We start from the raw sequence: 14,648 nt of genomic DNA, 5'->3' as shown, positions 1-14,648 counted from the left end.
CTGTGAGCTTAAATGACGTCAGGTGCATCTTGTTCAGAAGTTTATCTGTGAAACACTGAAGGATTTAATCTGACATGGATGAGAAAGTAAAACTAAAATATCCCACAGCTCACACATTAAAATTGTAATCACAGACATAATAAAAATATATTTGATCATCAGTACTTTATTGATTTGTTTCTAGGTTTAAACAAAGATAAAGAAAATAAATCTCTGAATTTTAAGTTGGAGGTTTAAGCTTTCATAGTTTGATCTCTTCTAATATAAAGTAGTTATTCTGGCAGATTTACAAATAATCTAATAATTGGAGGTTTTATTTTGTAATTGTTACAAGTTGATGTTTCCTGACCACATTAAAATCCACAAAAGAAATTGATGCTTTTAAGTTTGCAGTTCGTCTTGTTTGCTGGCATGAACAGATTATCAGTAAGTCCAATTAAGCTCAGATGAGTTTGATGGTCAGTCACTAAAACTAGCTGAAGAATCAATGACATTTAGTGATTTATGAATCATTCATAACATTATGAACTTATAGCTGCAGCAGGAGGATTTACTGGAAAAACCTTGACAGTTCTTGAAAAACATGTTATTTTTCTTGGTCACTCTCACATGCTGTCCAACTGTGACCTACATAAAAAATAGTTTCATTTTCATTATTGTTAAAGCTTGTAAATGAAATCAGAACCAAAACAAATCTTAATATTAGATTTTAAAAATCTGAAACAATCCAAACACCAGAAAAGTACAAAACACATTTAGAGAGATAATTCATGACTTTTGAAGAACCAAACAAGCTCCTATTGCAGTTTACATAACATTTAGCACACAAGTCTTCTTGATACAAAAGAAAAACAATCTGTATGCTCTCTAAACGCTGGTCGATAAAACACTGTATGCAATGACAGGAAATTACACAGCAGTTTTGTGATTTCTTCAAATCCCCAAAAAGAAAAAGAAACAAAACGTTTCCAAGAATGTGACGCTGCGGCTGTTTATAGCCGACACCAGACTAGAACATCTGACATCTAGACAAAAAAACCCAAAATGTCCTGTATCAGTTTTTAAATCGTCGCAGGTGTTAGCCTCAATGTGTTCTCAATGTAATATTTGACATGCATCATGTTAAATGTGATGTTCACAACTGTTCAACTGTGAGAATCAATCAAAAGTGAGTGCGTATCGTTATGTTTCCTATTGCATTGAATAGGAAACATAACGTTGAGGTTATGTTTCCTCAGCGTTATGTTCAGAAGAAATATAACTTAGCTGATTTTATTTCTAACTAACTTAAATCTTTTTGCTGAACTGACATATTTTGTAAAAATATGACCTTTTATTACATTTCTTTGTCATTCCATGTATTCAGTCCTATAAAGGTTTGCAGAACTGATTATGGAGCAGCATTCTCAACCAAACATTGACTGCTAATAAAATGACCTTGGTGACTTTGTAAGCTAAATTTGAGACCTAGACAACCCAGAACCATCCTCATCATGAAACTGTCTTGAGAAAACAGAGACTGTTCAGTCAGAGGCTTCTTCAAATTCACTGTAATACAGACTGCTACAAGAGATCTTTCCTGCCAACAGTCATCATTATCTACAATAACTCTTTGAAGAATATGAATTAACAACATTTAATTTCCCTTTGGCATTAATTAAATTGGTTATTAATTGAATTAAATTTGAGATTTTCGAGATTTCTCTGGAGACAGAAGCAGACATGGCACTCTTCTTCATTGCTTCCATTATTTGTGCTCACATGAGCATACAGGCGAACTCATCTGAACTTTTCTTCTTCATATGCTTTGGATGTTGTGCATAAAGTTCAGTCGCAGGGGAAATGTTCAGCCTGTATTCGTCTTGTTTTGCTCCTCTGGTGATTTCCTCCGATGTGGGATTTTGTTGTTCACGTAAAAGAGGTCCAGAGAGGAATGTCGTCTCTTCTTTTGCAGAAAAAAAATCACCATCCTCCAAGTCACAGTCAACATTTCCTTCATTGCTTATTGTTTTTCTGTTACTGCTGCTGTTAACAACTTTGATTTCCTCAGTAATTGTTTTTACTCCGGGTCAAGGGGGGTGTCCTGCCCCAGGTGGAGGAGTTCAAGTATCTCGGGATCTTGTTCACGAATGAGGGAAGAAGGGAGCGGGAGGTCGACAGGCGGATTGGCGCAGCGTCTGCTGTCAAGCGGGCGCTGTACCGGTCCGTCGTGGTGAAGAGAGAGCTGAGCCAAAAAGCGAAGCTCTCGATTTACCGGTCGATCTACGTTCCCACCCTCATCTATGGTCATGAGCTTTGGGTCATGACCGAAAGAACGAGATCGCGGATACAAGCGGCCGAAATGGGTTTTCTCCGTAGGGTGGCTGGGCTCTCCCTTAGAGATAGGGTGAGAAGCTCAGTCATCCAGGAGGGACTCAGAGTAGAGCCGCTGCTCCTTCACATCGAGAGGAGCCAGTTGAGGTGGCTCGGGCATCTGGTCAGGATGCCTCCTGGACGCCTCCCTGGTGAGGTGTTCCGGGCACGTCCCACCGGGAGGAGGCCCCGGGGAAGACCCAGGACACGCTGGAGGGACTATGTCTCTCGGCTGGCCTGGGAACGCCTCGGGATTCCCCCGGAGGAGCTAGAAGAAGTGGCTGGGGAGAGGGAAGTCTGGGCCTCCCTTCTGAAGCTGCTACCCCCGCGACCCGACCTCGGATAGGCGGAAGAAGATGGATGGATGTTTTTACCATTAATTTAGTTTTACCTTTACCACCAGGAGAAAACTCCCTGATATCCACTTCTATGGTTTTGCGCTCAAATGCAGCCTGGTTTGAACCTTGTATCCTGGCTTCAGTGCCCTTTGACCCTTTATTTCTGTAACTCTGAAAGTTTTCTTGTCTTGTTTCTTCGTCTCTATCAGCCTCCTGGTTTCCTGTCAATGTTGCTGCCATCTTATAATTTTTATTTTTTCTGGTTTTCTTCAAATCAAGTTTGTTTTGTGTATCATGACTAGTATGGACTTTTTGTTTAGTGTGTTTCTTCTGCATATCTACTGTCCTTTCCTCGTCATAGTAAAGCTGAGGTCTGTCAGAATACGCTGCCACTTGATCCTCTCCTGTCCTGTCAGTGTTATTTTGATTCTCTTTCTTTTCTTGATCTGATCTATTTCTCTTTCTTATCTCACTCAGTTCATCCTTTTGTTTGCTTTCTCCACCTTCATCTACCTCTGGTCTCTCTTTATGAACATGAGTTTCATCAACATCCTCTGGTTCTTGTGTTTGTGTTTTAGAAGCATCGTCTGTCAGTTCATTTCTCCTTTGGTGATTATCATCAATATTTGACTCATCTGGATTCGGTAAACTTTGTGATATTTTGCTGAATACTTTACTGTCAGGATCCTGTGGAGAAAGGTTTTCTGTTGAATGACTGGCCTCCTCATCAATCTGTTCATTTTCTGCAGCTCTTTCTGCTTCATTATGATTATAACTCATATTTCCAGTTGGCAACAGTTTGTTGTTTTCATCAGCACCTGCTTCCTCTGATGTTCTGTTCAGTTTGTTGCTCTTTTCTGTCTCTTGTTTCCTCTTCACCTCCTCTGAACAGTGAATATAATGTAACACTGAACGTACCTTAATATTCACACTTTGACCTCCACCGGAAGCAAAACCCCCAACTTCTTTTAGTCGCTCAATCTTCGGAGTACTTTGTTTTTCTGAACACTTTCTCTTTCTCTTCTAGTTCGGTGTTACGCTGTGACCATGTTACATTCACGCGCCTTCGGAAAATTAGCATTTTAAAAATCATTTTAAAACGAATAAATAGTGATAGACCAGCTTGTTGAAATCGTGTTAAAACGTTGATACAACAGACGGTGTTTCACTCTGTAAACAGTTTGACAAATTTTCTCGATATGAAAAGGCACGAAAAGTGACATTTTGGTCTAAATTAAATGGAAATTAAGTAGAACTCAGCTTTTATTTTGTAAAAGTTTTTTGGTCTTTCGACACCACAACATTTCCAGGAAGGTTGTCATTCCTCTTGACTGAACTTTGTAGTTCACTGCTGCTGGTTTTATATGGGGACGAGTATGTATTAATTTAAAAAAATAAATAAATAAAATAGCTAACGTTTTTTGCAGACTTTTTGTAGCAGAGTGGTTCAACATCATCAGGAGGTTTCAGCAAAAACAATGCAGCAACGTAGATATATTAAAAATATAATTTGTACCTTTGAATACTTGAGTATTTTTTTAAAAATATGTGTAAATTTCACTACTCAAGTATTTTCAAAAGTAAGTTATTCAGTACTTTAACTTGAGTAAACTTTTGAGTGAGCAACTTTTACTTGTAGTTGCGTAATATTTAACCATAAGTATCAATACTCTTACTCAAGTACTATAGCTGAGTACTTTGTCCAACACTGGAAAAAAATTAAAATTAAGATAAAATATTCTGTATCAATTTTTAAATAATTATTGCAGGTGTTGCATCACATGTTAAATATTTATCTACAACTGTTCAAATGTCAGGGCTAATCAAAACAATAGTCTGTACCGGTTGTGTTTTCTATTGATTTGATGAAGCTGTTTTGTAGAAAACAACATGGACATTTAATAAGAAAAGAAACTAATCTGTTCTGTTTATGTTTTACACAATTTATTGCAGAACACAACACTAGAAATAAAAGTTAAAATGAAAAAGGTCAAAACATTGACAGATAAAACAAACAAACAAAAAAAGAATTTATGAAAAATATTAAATTTAGCTGATATTATTTTCAAGTTATGTAAGAAAAAATGCTATTTGGTAAAAACAACAACAACCTTTCACCGTATCTCTTTGTAATTCCTTGTATCCAGACTTATAAAGGCCTTCAGGAAAAACTTAAGGAGCAGCAAACAATGACTGCTACTAAAACACCTTTGATGTCTTTTCATTTGATTCCTGATCTGCATTTTTCATTTCCTAGAAATAAAAAAAACAAAGAAGTATCACTTGTTTTTGTTGCTTCTTTCCTTTGTGCTTACAGAATGACACAGCTGCACCTACATGAACGTTTCCTCTTCATTTCATGCCTTTGTTGTTGTGCTTCCAGATCAGTCTGAGGGGAAATCTTCAGCCTGAATTCATCTTGTTTTGCTCCTCTGGTGATTTCCTTCGATGTGGGATTTTGTTGTTCACGTAAAAGAGGTTCAGAGAGGACTGTCGTCTCTTCTTTTGCAGAAAGCAATACACCATCCTCCAAGTCACAGTCAACATTTCCTTCATGGCTTGTTGTTTTTCTGTTACTGCTGCTGTTAACAACTTTGATTTCCTCAGTAATTGTTTTTACCATTAATTTAGTTTTACCTTTACCACCAGGAGAAAACTCCCTGATATCTACTTCTATGGTTTTGCATTCAAATGCAGCCTGGTTTGAACCTTGTTTCCTGGCTTCAGTGCCCTTTGACCCTTTATTTCTGTAACTCTGAAAGTTTTCTTGTCTTGTTTCTTCGTCTCTATCAGCCTCCTGGTTTCCTGTCAATGTTGCTGCCATCTTATAATTTTTATTTTTTCCGTTTTTCTTCAAATCAAGTTCGTTTTGTGTATCATGACTAGTATGGACCTTTTGTTTAGTGTGTTTCTTCTTTATGACTTCTTTACTTTCATCATGGTAAAGCTGAGGTCTGTCAGAATACGCTGCCACTTGATCCTTTCCTGTCCTGTCAGTGTTATCTTGATTTTCTTTCTTTCCTTGATCTGATCTATTTCTATTTCTCTTTCCTGTTATCTGACTCTGTTCATCCTTTTGTTTGCTTTCTCCACCTTCATCTACCTTTGTCCTCTCTTTATGAACACGAGTTTCATCAACATCCTCTGGTTCTTGTGTTTGTGTTTTAGAAGCATCGTCTGTCAGTTCATTTCTCCTTTGGTGATTATCATCAATATTTGACTCATCTGGATTCGGTAAACATTGTGCTATCTGGCTGAATACTTTACTGTCAGGATCCTGTGGAGAAAGGTTTTCTGTTGAATGACTGGCCTCCTCACCAATCTGTTCATTTTCTGCAGCTCTTTCTGCTTCATTATGATTATATCTCATATTTCCGGTTGGCAACAGTTTGTTGTTTTCATCAGCACCTGCTTCCTCTGATGTTCTGATCAGTTTGTTGCTGTTTTCTGTCTCTTGTTTCCTCTTCACCTCCTCTGTTCTGTCCTCTGCAGATCCCTGATGTTCCCAGAGGTTTTCCTGTCTCTCTAATGCTGCAGGTCCAGAACTTTCTACATCATAATTCATGTCTGTCTGCATATTTCCAACATTCATTGGTTCTGGTTCTCCAACTAGACCCTGAATTTGATCTTCAGCAGTGATCTGATTTCTGTTTTCCTTCTGCTCCTCTTCATCCTCCATTGTTATGTCTTGAGGATATTGTGTCTCATTGTGACTCAACCCTTCAGTCTCTTTCTCTCTGCCTGTTTGTTCTTCAGGTAATCTGTCTTTATCTGGATCAATCTCTTCTGACTCATATATTGCTCTCTTTTCAGGATTCATGATCTCAGATGTTGTTTCAGTGGATATGTGATCAAATTTTCTCTTCTTATCAGAAATATTCTCTTTAAGTGTTTCTGTTTCATCACAAGGCTGCAGATTCTCCTCCTTTGGACTTTGGTCCTGAATGATGTTTGGGTTGTAATCTCTGACTGAGCACGGATCACTGATGGGAATATCTGCAACTATAACACAAAACATTTAAAAATGAGACATTCTTTTAATTAATACAATACACTTTTTAAAAAGTGGAACAATTTCATTCAATGTGTTGATTCTCACCTTTCTTTCTGTAAAATAGAAGATAGGCATCTCTGGACCTAGAAGAAGAAATGAATGAAAAAAACTATTTTATTCAACCAATTAACTAAAACAACAAGTTGCAACCATCCACCCCCAACCCTAGTAATAATCCCGCTAAAAGTTTAGACAATTTCATCATAAACAAACATAACTCAGTGTTTGCAGCACAGTGTAGTTTAGTAGTATTTTGTTTTCTTTTGCATTAAATTGTTTTACTGTGTTTTAAAACAATCCGAGCAGCAAGACATCAAAACCACAGTAAATAAGGAGGCAATTTCAGGTAAGGAACAAATTAGGACACCATACACATGATTAGCGCATCATTGCTCAGCTTTTTGAGGTGCTGCTTTAACCTCAAACATTAAGTATGCTGTGCTAAGATAACGTCGCAGCTGCCTGGTGGCTTTAGAATGAAAATTATAGCAATTTATGTTTATCTTTGGTCAACAGAGTGATCTTTATCTCTAGTCCTTCCCAATGTCTTATTTCATCTCTAAACAAGAAATGAAGAAAATCTGAAATGTGTCAAAGAAACAACATATTTAAATAACTGAGTGTATTTGAGATTTTTCAGAAATATCTGTGAACATTTTGATGTTTTGTTGGTGAAAGAAGCCTGAGTTAAAATGTGTTGAAGTCCAGTTTGATCTCAGGTGATCCTTTAATTCACTTCATGTAAAGGTTTTGCAATGCCAAGAAAATGAAAAAGTGAAAATCTGTGATGGGATCCTTTGTGCAGTATAATAAAAACAACAGTCATCTCTCTTCAACACTTACTGTACAATGTTCACATTGTCAGGGAAAGGATTTATGCCAAGCTGATAGAAGGAAAAAGCAAAGGATGCATATGACTTTAATTTTTGCTTTAATGCATTTTTACAACTTGAATGTTGAACAAAGTTCTTTGATAATAAAAAAAAAGCTTTAATTGATTTTACCTTCATGATTGATCTGTCATCAAAGACGAACCAATCGTCTCCTTCATCCTTGGACTTGATCACTGCCCTGTAATGTCCTCCTCTTAAATCACCAGAATGCTCCACGACTGCATAAAGCTCATATATCTGACTCTGATCAACATGCAAGAATATTAGTCAAATTAAAGAAAAACAAAACAATTATTCATCATTATGACCAGCTCTAAATAAAACATATTGGATATTTTTACCTCTGGTATCCTGATGGTGTGAGGAACATCAGCAATACAGTGGATTTTGATGTAAGACATCCACTGATAGCTGAAGTCAAACCTCTTCAGCATCAGAAGCAAAACATCTGGATGATGAGTTATTACATATTCCTGAAGGACAAAACAGATATACATAGTTATTAAAAATATTCCTACAATATTGCTGTGTTCTAATTACTTCACCAATTATTGCATAAGATGATCATTTCTGATATTCACTCACTCTGGTAGCGTCAACTTTAGCATCACACTCATCACAGTATATCTGGTTATCTCCATTGAATATTGTCTGTGTGAAAAACTGATTGATGCCGTTTTCCTAAAAGACATGAAACTGGATTTATGTCTAGAACAAAACTCTCAACAAGAAACACTTAACAGTTTAAAAAAAACTTTTAACTGATTTTACCAAGTGAGACAAGCATTTATCACATATGGTAAGCTTTACATCATATCAAACACAAAAACACAAAGTCATGCAACATAGAATCAACAATCAAAACTTGACTTTTAGTCAAGCGCCATCATTAAATTAGTAATTGATTAAGTTTCAAATACAATTCTAAACAGGTGGCTTTTTAGTTGAGATTTAAAAGAAGTCAGTGTTTCAGTTGTTTTACAGTTTTCTGGAAGTTTGTTCCAAATTTGTGGTGCATAGAAGCTGAAAGCTGCTTCTCCTCATTTGGTTCTGGTTCTGGGGATGCAGAGCAGAACCAGAACCGGAATACCTGAGAGGTCTGGAAGGTTGATACAACAACAGCAGATCTTTAATGTATTGTGGTGCTAAGCCGTTCAGTGATTTATAAACTAACAACAGTATTTTAAAGTCTATTCTTTGAGCTACAGGGAGCCAGTGTAGGGACTTTAAAACTGGTGTTATGTGCTCTATCTTCCTGGTTTTAGTCAGAACATCAGCAGCAGCATTCTGGATCAGCTGCAGCTGTTTGATTGATTTGTTAGGCAGACATGTGAAGACGCTGTTGCAATAATCAATACGACTAAAGATGAACGCATGGATAAGTTTATCTAGGTCTTGTTGAGACATTAGTCCTTTAATCCCGGAAATGTTCTTCAGGTGATAGAAGGCTGTTAGGGATGGTCAAACCTCCAGCCAAGACATATAGTGTCTTTGTTTAGGTTTAGTACTTGATACAGAAGTTTGTTACAGAGCATTAGTGAACAAATAGGATCATGAACAAAAAGTAAGCTACCCAAAACCACAGATACTGAGAGACACATCAACCTCTTGCATTCAACACAAAATATTTCTAAAGTTCTTTTTCCTTTTTGTTTAATTTCTTAGACCCTCAAATTCAGCAACTTTCTCTCAAAAGCAGACCAGGGAGCACCTGTTCATTAAACTTGTTCCAGTACAACAAGCATTTCAAAAGAAACAATCTGCATGCAAACCTGTGAAAAGCATTTTCTATTTATGACATATGTACTGCTTTTATAGGTCTGTCGTATAAAGTCTCAAAATATTAAAACGTTTCATAAGAGACCAGTTTTGCCAGGCTGGATTAAGAAAGTTTAATTTCAACTTATATTTGTAAGTTAAATAAGGAAAATGACAGCTCACTCTTAAAAACCATTAAAACCATCTCCATGGATTTCCAGCATTTGGATGGTAAAGTGATGGATTTACTGCTGTTCTTTGTTCAGTTTCTCAGGCAATAAGGAAGTTTAAAAGTAACGCCCTGATCTATAATAAACTTTTTGATAAGGAAACAATGTGCTGCAATGCACTTAAATCCTTTTGCTAACCATCAGTGGTCAGTTCCTTTACTTTTGTCTGACCAGCATGGATTTCAAAGCCATATCCAGAGTTTAAATATGACTAAATTACACCTATTTCCTAATTTATCTTTCAAAATTAAACATCCTCTATTTTATGTTGTTCTATTGTGAAAAAAAGTGTCAGTTTCGTTGAACTTTAACCCTTTGCAACAGTAAAACATGAACTTGTCAGATTCTCACCACGCTGTAGTTTCCACCAGGTGAATCTTCCAGTTCAAGAGGAAGATGCCAGAACGGACCTTCACTGTCAGTCACTGTCTGACATTTTAAACACGTGGTCCTGTGACTCAGCTGTCCATGAAAGATCTTAAACACACAAACAAACCACATATGCATGCATTTATAAACATGCATATAAATGAACATATATGCCTTATAAACAGTATTTGGAACTGGTAAATGTACCTTTGCTGCATTTCCACTGGTCTTCCTTAAGATCCTCTCAAAGTATTCTGCTGCATCTTGCTGTTCACACACTGGGAGACGTCAAGACATTCAAAATGTTTTTGAGTGTAATAAAAAAGCCACAACTTATAAAACAATGCTCTATTTTTAATTCATAATCATTAATTGTGATGATAAGTTGAAGACAGCATAATTACAATAGTTACAACTACAGTTATTATACAGATTATTTTACAATGAAATGTAAGACGGGCTTATCATGATCAATCTCATACTGTACCATTGCTGACTTCTAGTGCTCTCAATATATTATATGGATCTGCTGATAAGGTCCCTTTCTGTAATTCTTCAAATAAATCTTTTAGAAGATGATCAATGTCAGCCACACTGGGACTGGTAAGTACAAAAAATACAAATTAATGTCAAATACACAAGAGTCCTTCAAAATTTCCCCGTGACATATTGTAAATACACAAATCTATACAACAAACCTGGTCACAGCTTCTCTGAATTCTTCGGTCATGAACAGAACCTGCAGCACACTGTTCAGGTAGCATGTTGCTCCATGGTTGACCAAGCCGCGGTACTTAACTTCAGGAGGATTTAGATTGAAAATGTAAATGAAATGCCAGAACCGACTGTCAGAAATTAGTCAAAGACCTTCTGTTGCATAAAATGTAAATAAAACATCAATAATGTAGCAAGTCATTATTTTTCATTGAAACAACTCTTTGATAACGAAATGAGGTCAATTCTGTTGTTCATATTAAAATGATGAAAAAGACTGACTGCTTGTCATCCAGAAATAACGACACCGATGATCTGTTCACCTGTCTTTACTTAAGAAAGAGCTCAAGTTCAGCTTTACAAAAGAGCAGTTTTGACATGGTGGTTAAAATGAAGCGCGGTTTGATTATTATTATTGTTACTGTTATTATTAATATTATTATTTTACAATTACAAATCTAAAAATAATATTCTGCATACATATTTACTCTTAAACACAGAAATAAAATCCAGTGCCACCATCTGCCTTGAGAAGTCACCCAGCTTATAAATAGTTTCCTATCAATTTAATCTCAGTATAAATCCAGATGATAGGTGAGAACCAGACTGGGGCGGCATTGACTCAGGAGTCGATGCCACATCTTCTGGTGATGGTGGCAATGGCAGCAGGATTTATAAGGTGGGTCACCGGTTTGAGCCCCCATCCACTTCACCCACCTTCTCTGGCAGCAGCGGCATGGCAGCCTCATCTCTGTGGCTACTAGACGCCACACACACCATGTGTGCAAAAATGGTAATGACTGATTTCATATAAACCATCTTTCAGTGTCTTGAAAAGCGCTCCATTAGTGTGTGTGTGTGTGTGTGTGTGCTGTGGTGGTCAAGCGATGACATTTAATTTCCAATTTCACTGTTGTGTTTTTGTACAACGACAATAAAATATGTCTAAGTCTATAAGTCTGATGTCATTTCTAACTGGTGGGTTGCCAGTTTAAACAATGCACCACATATAGTATGTATTATATATAATATATCACTTTACAGAGTCCGGGGACTCCAAGGCGCTTCACACTACATTCAGTCTTTCACACATTCATAAGCTGATGGTGGTGAGGCAAACTGTAGCCACAGCTGCCCTGAGGCAGACTGACAAAAGCGAGGTTGCCATACAATTGTTGCCACCACCTTCCAACAGGGAAACAATCCAAAATACCAGCCAGAGTCAAAACAAGCATTAAGCATCTCTATTCAATCTGACTGAGAAAAGGCTGTTTTGCAAAGAGGAATGGAAAAATCTGACTAGACTGGTAGGAATACTGCAACGATACTTGTGTAACTGCAGCAAAGAGTTGGTTTACTCACGATTCCAAATGCATGGCACACATTCAGGGTTTTATTTGAATTACTTATCTTCCACCTAACATTTGCTCACTGCATTGTGCTGGTCTGTCGCATCTCCCAACAAAATACCCAGTAGTTGTAATGTGACAAAATCAGGTTAAAGGGTCATGAGCTACACAATGCCAAATACTATATGATAAGAGGTGAATGGTAATAAGTTGCATATGGTGAATTTTTGTTAGAGAAAATGTTTTATTGCATAATGTTTTTTTTCTTTTTCAGAAGCAACAGTTTTATTGCCTAAGTACAATTTCTGGTGGTTCTATCCATCCCTGTGCATCTGAATTTTCGGTAGGTAATTTATACAGAAAATCTCACCATTTGATGTAGTTTGTACTGAATGAATTTGTTGATGTGTTGATTTTGTGGGAAAGTGTTCTGTGATTTATGCTTAATTACATCATTGCAAGCCAATAAACTGGATCCTATCTTCAAACACTTAATACTTAAAATCTCCTTGCACACTTGCTAAATTTTATTTGGGAAATTTTACTTTTACTTGAGTAATGTATTTGTGAAGTAACGCTACTCTTGTTTGATTATGACACTTATAGGCTACTATTCTCTTGTCATAATTACTGAGGATATTATACAGGTTTTACCTGCAGGTTTACTCCACCAGAAACTCATTTTTTCTTCCCGCTGGTGATCCTCCTATCGGCAGTGGAGGCTGAAACAAAGTCGAGGAGTCAAATGTATTTCTAATTTCTAATTTTTACAAAAAGTAAAAAATATGCAGAGGAGCAAAATAGCAAAAACTCAAACGCAAAAAGAAAACAACGAACTTACCGTGAGATTTATACTTTTGTTGACATCCACTGGATGCAAAAGCCCCAACTTCTTTTAGACGCTGTGGAACATTTCTTACACGTTAATGTGTAATTAAAGCTCTGAATACTTTCTGTTTCTCTTCTCATTACGCCCGAAACGGTGTTGCATTCAGGGACAGTCGGACATGTTGCATTACAAATATCATCAAAGAAAGAAGAAGAGAAATAATCGAAACTTTTTGATTTTATGTTAAAACTCTTATACACCGATTGTGATTCAGCCTAAATAAACTTTTACGGAAAGACGTGGAAATGACAGCAAGTTTTATTTTAGCTTAAGACAAAATATCGAGTGGAATATAACGATATTTCGTTTATAACACCACATCTTGCCCCTTTGAGTAAGATACTGTCTGTCTGTATACTTAAACTCCCTTAAAGACACAAGTTTATTCAGAGTCCGCTAGAGATGATTCTTAAATGACGGACATGATATTTAAACTGTTGTCACTTCCTGTACTTTTATGGAGGATGTGCGACGCATGAATGCATGAAAGTTTAGACAGGGGTGTCAAACTCCAGTCCTCGAGGGCCGCTGTCCTGCAACTTTTAGATGTGCCTCTGCTGCACCACACCTGAATGGAATAATTAGGTCATTAGCAAGGCTCTGGAGAACTGATCTACACAAGGAGGAGGCAATTAAGTCATTTCATTCCAGCGTTTTGTACCTGTGGCACATCTAAAAACTGCAGGACACCGGCCCTTGAGGACTGGAGTTTGACACCCCTGGTTTAGAACATGAGGATATCACAGTGATTTGATCTAAGGTAACACTTTATTGACGGGTTGTGAATCAGACTGTCATGACACCGTCATAAATATTACACCTGTCATAAACATGAGTAAGTCTTCATGAATATGTATGACTGTTGTCATAAAGTGTCATTCTGTAAATCATGACACTTTTAATACAAAGTTGACATTATTCAAAATGTCTGATATGACAACTTGACAAGAAATCATGATCTGACATAAATTTTATAAAAGTATGACTGATTAAACTTTAAAAATTATGTAGCTTTATCTAGTAATATTACATTGCTCTGACATTTTGTTTAGTCTTAAATTTCTAATTGATCTGAAGTTTTACAGCAAGATGTCTACAAAGCCCTTACGAACTTTGCTTTTGAAACATTATTTAAGGCTGTTTTAAGTAGTGCAATACATCATCTCCACCAGTAAGAGGCAGCAGAGCACGATAGCACCTGATAGGATTTGGGTTCAACAGTGAACGTCAGAATATTGTAGCATAAAACTGAAAACTACATTTTGATCCTCTTGCTCAAGTCTGTTTTCTTGAAATAAATACTTCCTGAGCTACGCTTATGTTTGGTGTAGAATCCTATTAACAGCACAAGAAAGCGAATTCAAATTACAAAAAATGTTTATTTAATGCAACAGTTGAAAACATTTGAACACCCGAAGATTATTACAAGTGAATATACAAAAACATTATCAGTTTTTTTTTTTTTTTTTGGACAATGATTGTAGCTTTCATATTTGTAAACAAGAGTCAGGAGTGAACAAGATTCCCTGCAGTTGGCGGCAGCAGCAATGGCAGCAAAAGAAGAAGATCCAAATGGTCCCAGTTACGCCATCTGTCCTCCAGGAACCTTCAGCACCAGCTGGACGACGGACATGTGCTGGATCCCGTACTCAGACAGCAGCGTAGTGTCTCCTTCCAGGTGCTTGTCCGTAAAGATCAGCCG

General features: G+C 36.9%; 2 protein-coding genes across 3 annotated transcripts; both read right to left on the bottom strand.

Moving 5' to 3' along the window:
• Positions 1 to 1,619: 1,619 nt before the first annotated feature.
• On the bottom strand, positions 1,620 to 4,418 carry LOC111611017 (transcriptional regulator ATRX homolog). Its single transcript, XM_023346571.1, has 2 exons — positions 2,719 to 4,418; positions 1,620 to 2,055 (listed from the first exon to the last, which is right to left on the bottom strand). Exons 1-2 carry the CDS (start codon positions 3,468 to 3,470, stop codon positions 1,758 to 1,760), a joined length of 1,050 nt encoding a protein of 349 aa, XP_023202339.1. The 5' UTR covers positions 3,471 to 4,418; the 3' UTR covers positions 1,620 to 1,757.
• A 245-nt stretch (positions 4,419 to 4,663) lies between these two features.
• Positions 4,664 to 12,991, bottom strand: LOC111611016 (probable ubiquitin carboxyl-terminal hydrolase creB). Of its 2 annotated transcripts, XM_023346570.1 has the most exons (13): positions 12,899 to 12,991; positions 12,712 to 12,779; positions 10,693 to 10,792; positions 10,482 to 10,594; positions 10,202 to 10,272; positions 9,977 to 10,102; positions 8,223 to 8,318; positions 7,979 to 8,110; positions 7,749 to 7,880; positions 7,588 to 7,628; positions 6,790 to 6,827; positions 5,028 to 6,692; positions 4,664 to 4,943 (listed from the first exon to the last, which is right to left on the bottom strand). In XM_023346570.1, coding segments are annotated over exons 2-13 (2,544 nt in total). In that variant the 5' UTR covers positions 12,740 to 12,779; positions 12,899 to 12,991; the 3' UTR covers positions 4,664 to 4,941. The 2 variants fall into 2 exon arrangements, with proteins under 2 accessions (XP_023202338.1, XP_023202337.1); XM_023346569.1 differs by having other exon boundaries at positions 4,664 to 6,692.
• Between the last annotated feature and the right edge of the window lie 1,657 nt (positions 12,992 to 14,648).

This window comes from Xiphophorus maculatus, chromosome 14 (assembly GCF_002775205.1).
Source record: "Xiphophorus maculatus strain JP 163 A chromosome 14, X_maculatus-5.0-male, whole genome shotgun sequence".
Classification (NCBI taxonomy): Eukaryota; Metazoa; Chordata; class Actinopteri; order Cyprinodontiformes; family Poeciliidae; genus Xiphophorus; species Xiphophorus maculatus.
This window is presented reverse-complemented; position numbering and strand designations above follow the sequence as displayed.

Excerpts from the sequence above, each read along its gene's own strand:
- LOC111611016 (XM_023346569.1), bottom strand. The coding sequence starts at position 12,739 with ATGAGTTTCTGGTGGAGTAAACCTGCAG. Across the intron at positions 10,103-10,201 it reads CCAGTGGAAATGCAGCAAAG|ATCTTTCATGGACAGCTGAG; the intron begins GTACATTTACCA and ends TGTGTGTTTAAG. Across the intron at positions 8,319-9,976 it reads CTGGTGGAAACTACAGCGTG|GAAAACGGCATCAATCAGTT; the intron begins GTGAGAATCTGA and ends CATGTCTTTTAG.
- LOC111611017 (XM_023346571.1), bottom strand. The coding sequence starts at position 3,470 with ATGAGTTATAATCATAATGAAGCAGAAAGAGCTGCAGAAAATGAACAG. Across the intron at positions 2,056-2,718 it reads ACTAAATTAATGGTAAAAAC|AATTACTGAGGAAATCAAAG; the intron begins ATCCATCCATCT and ends CGGAGTAAAAAC.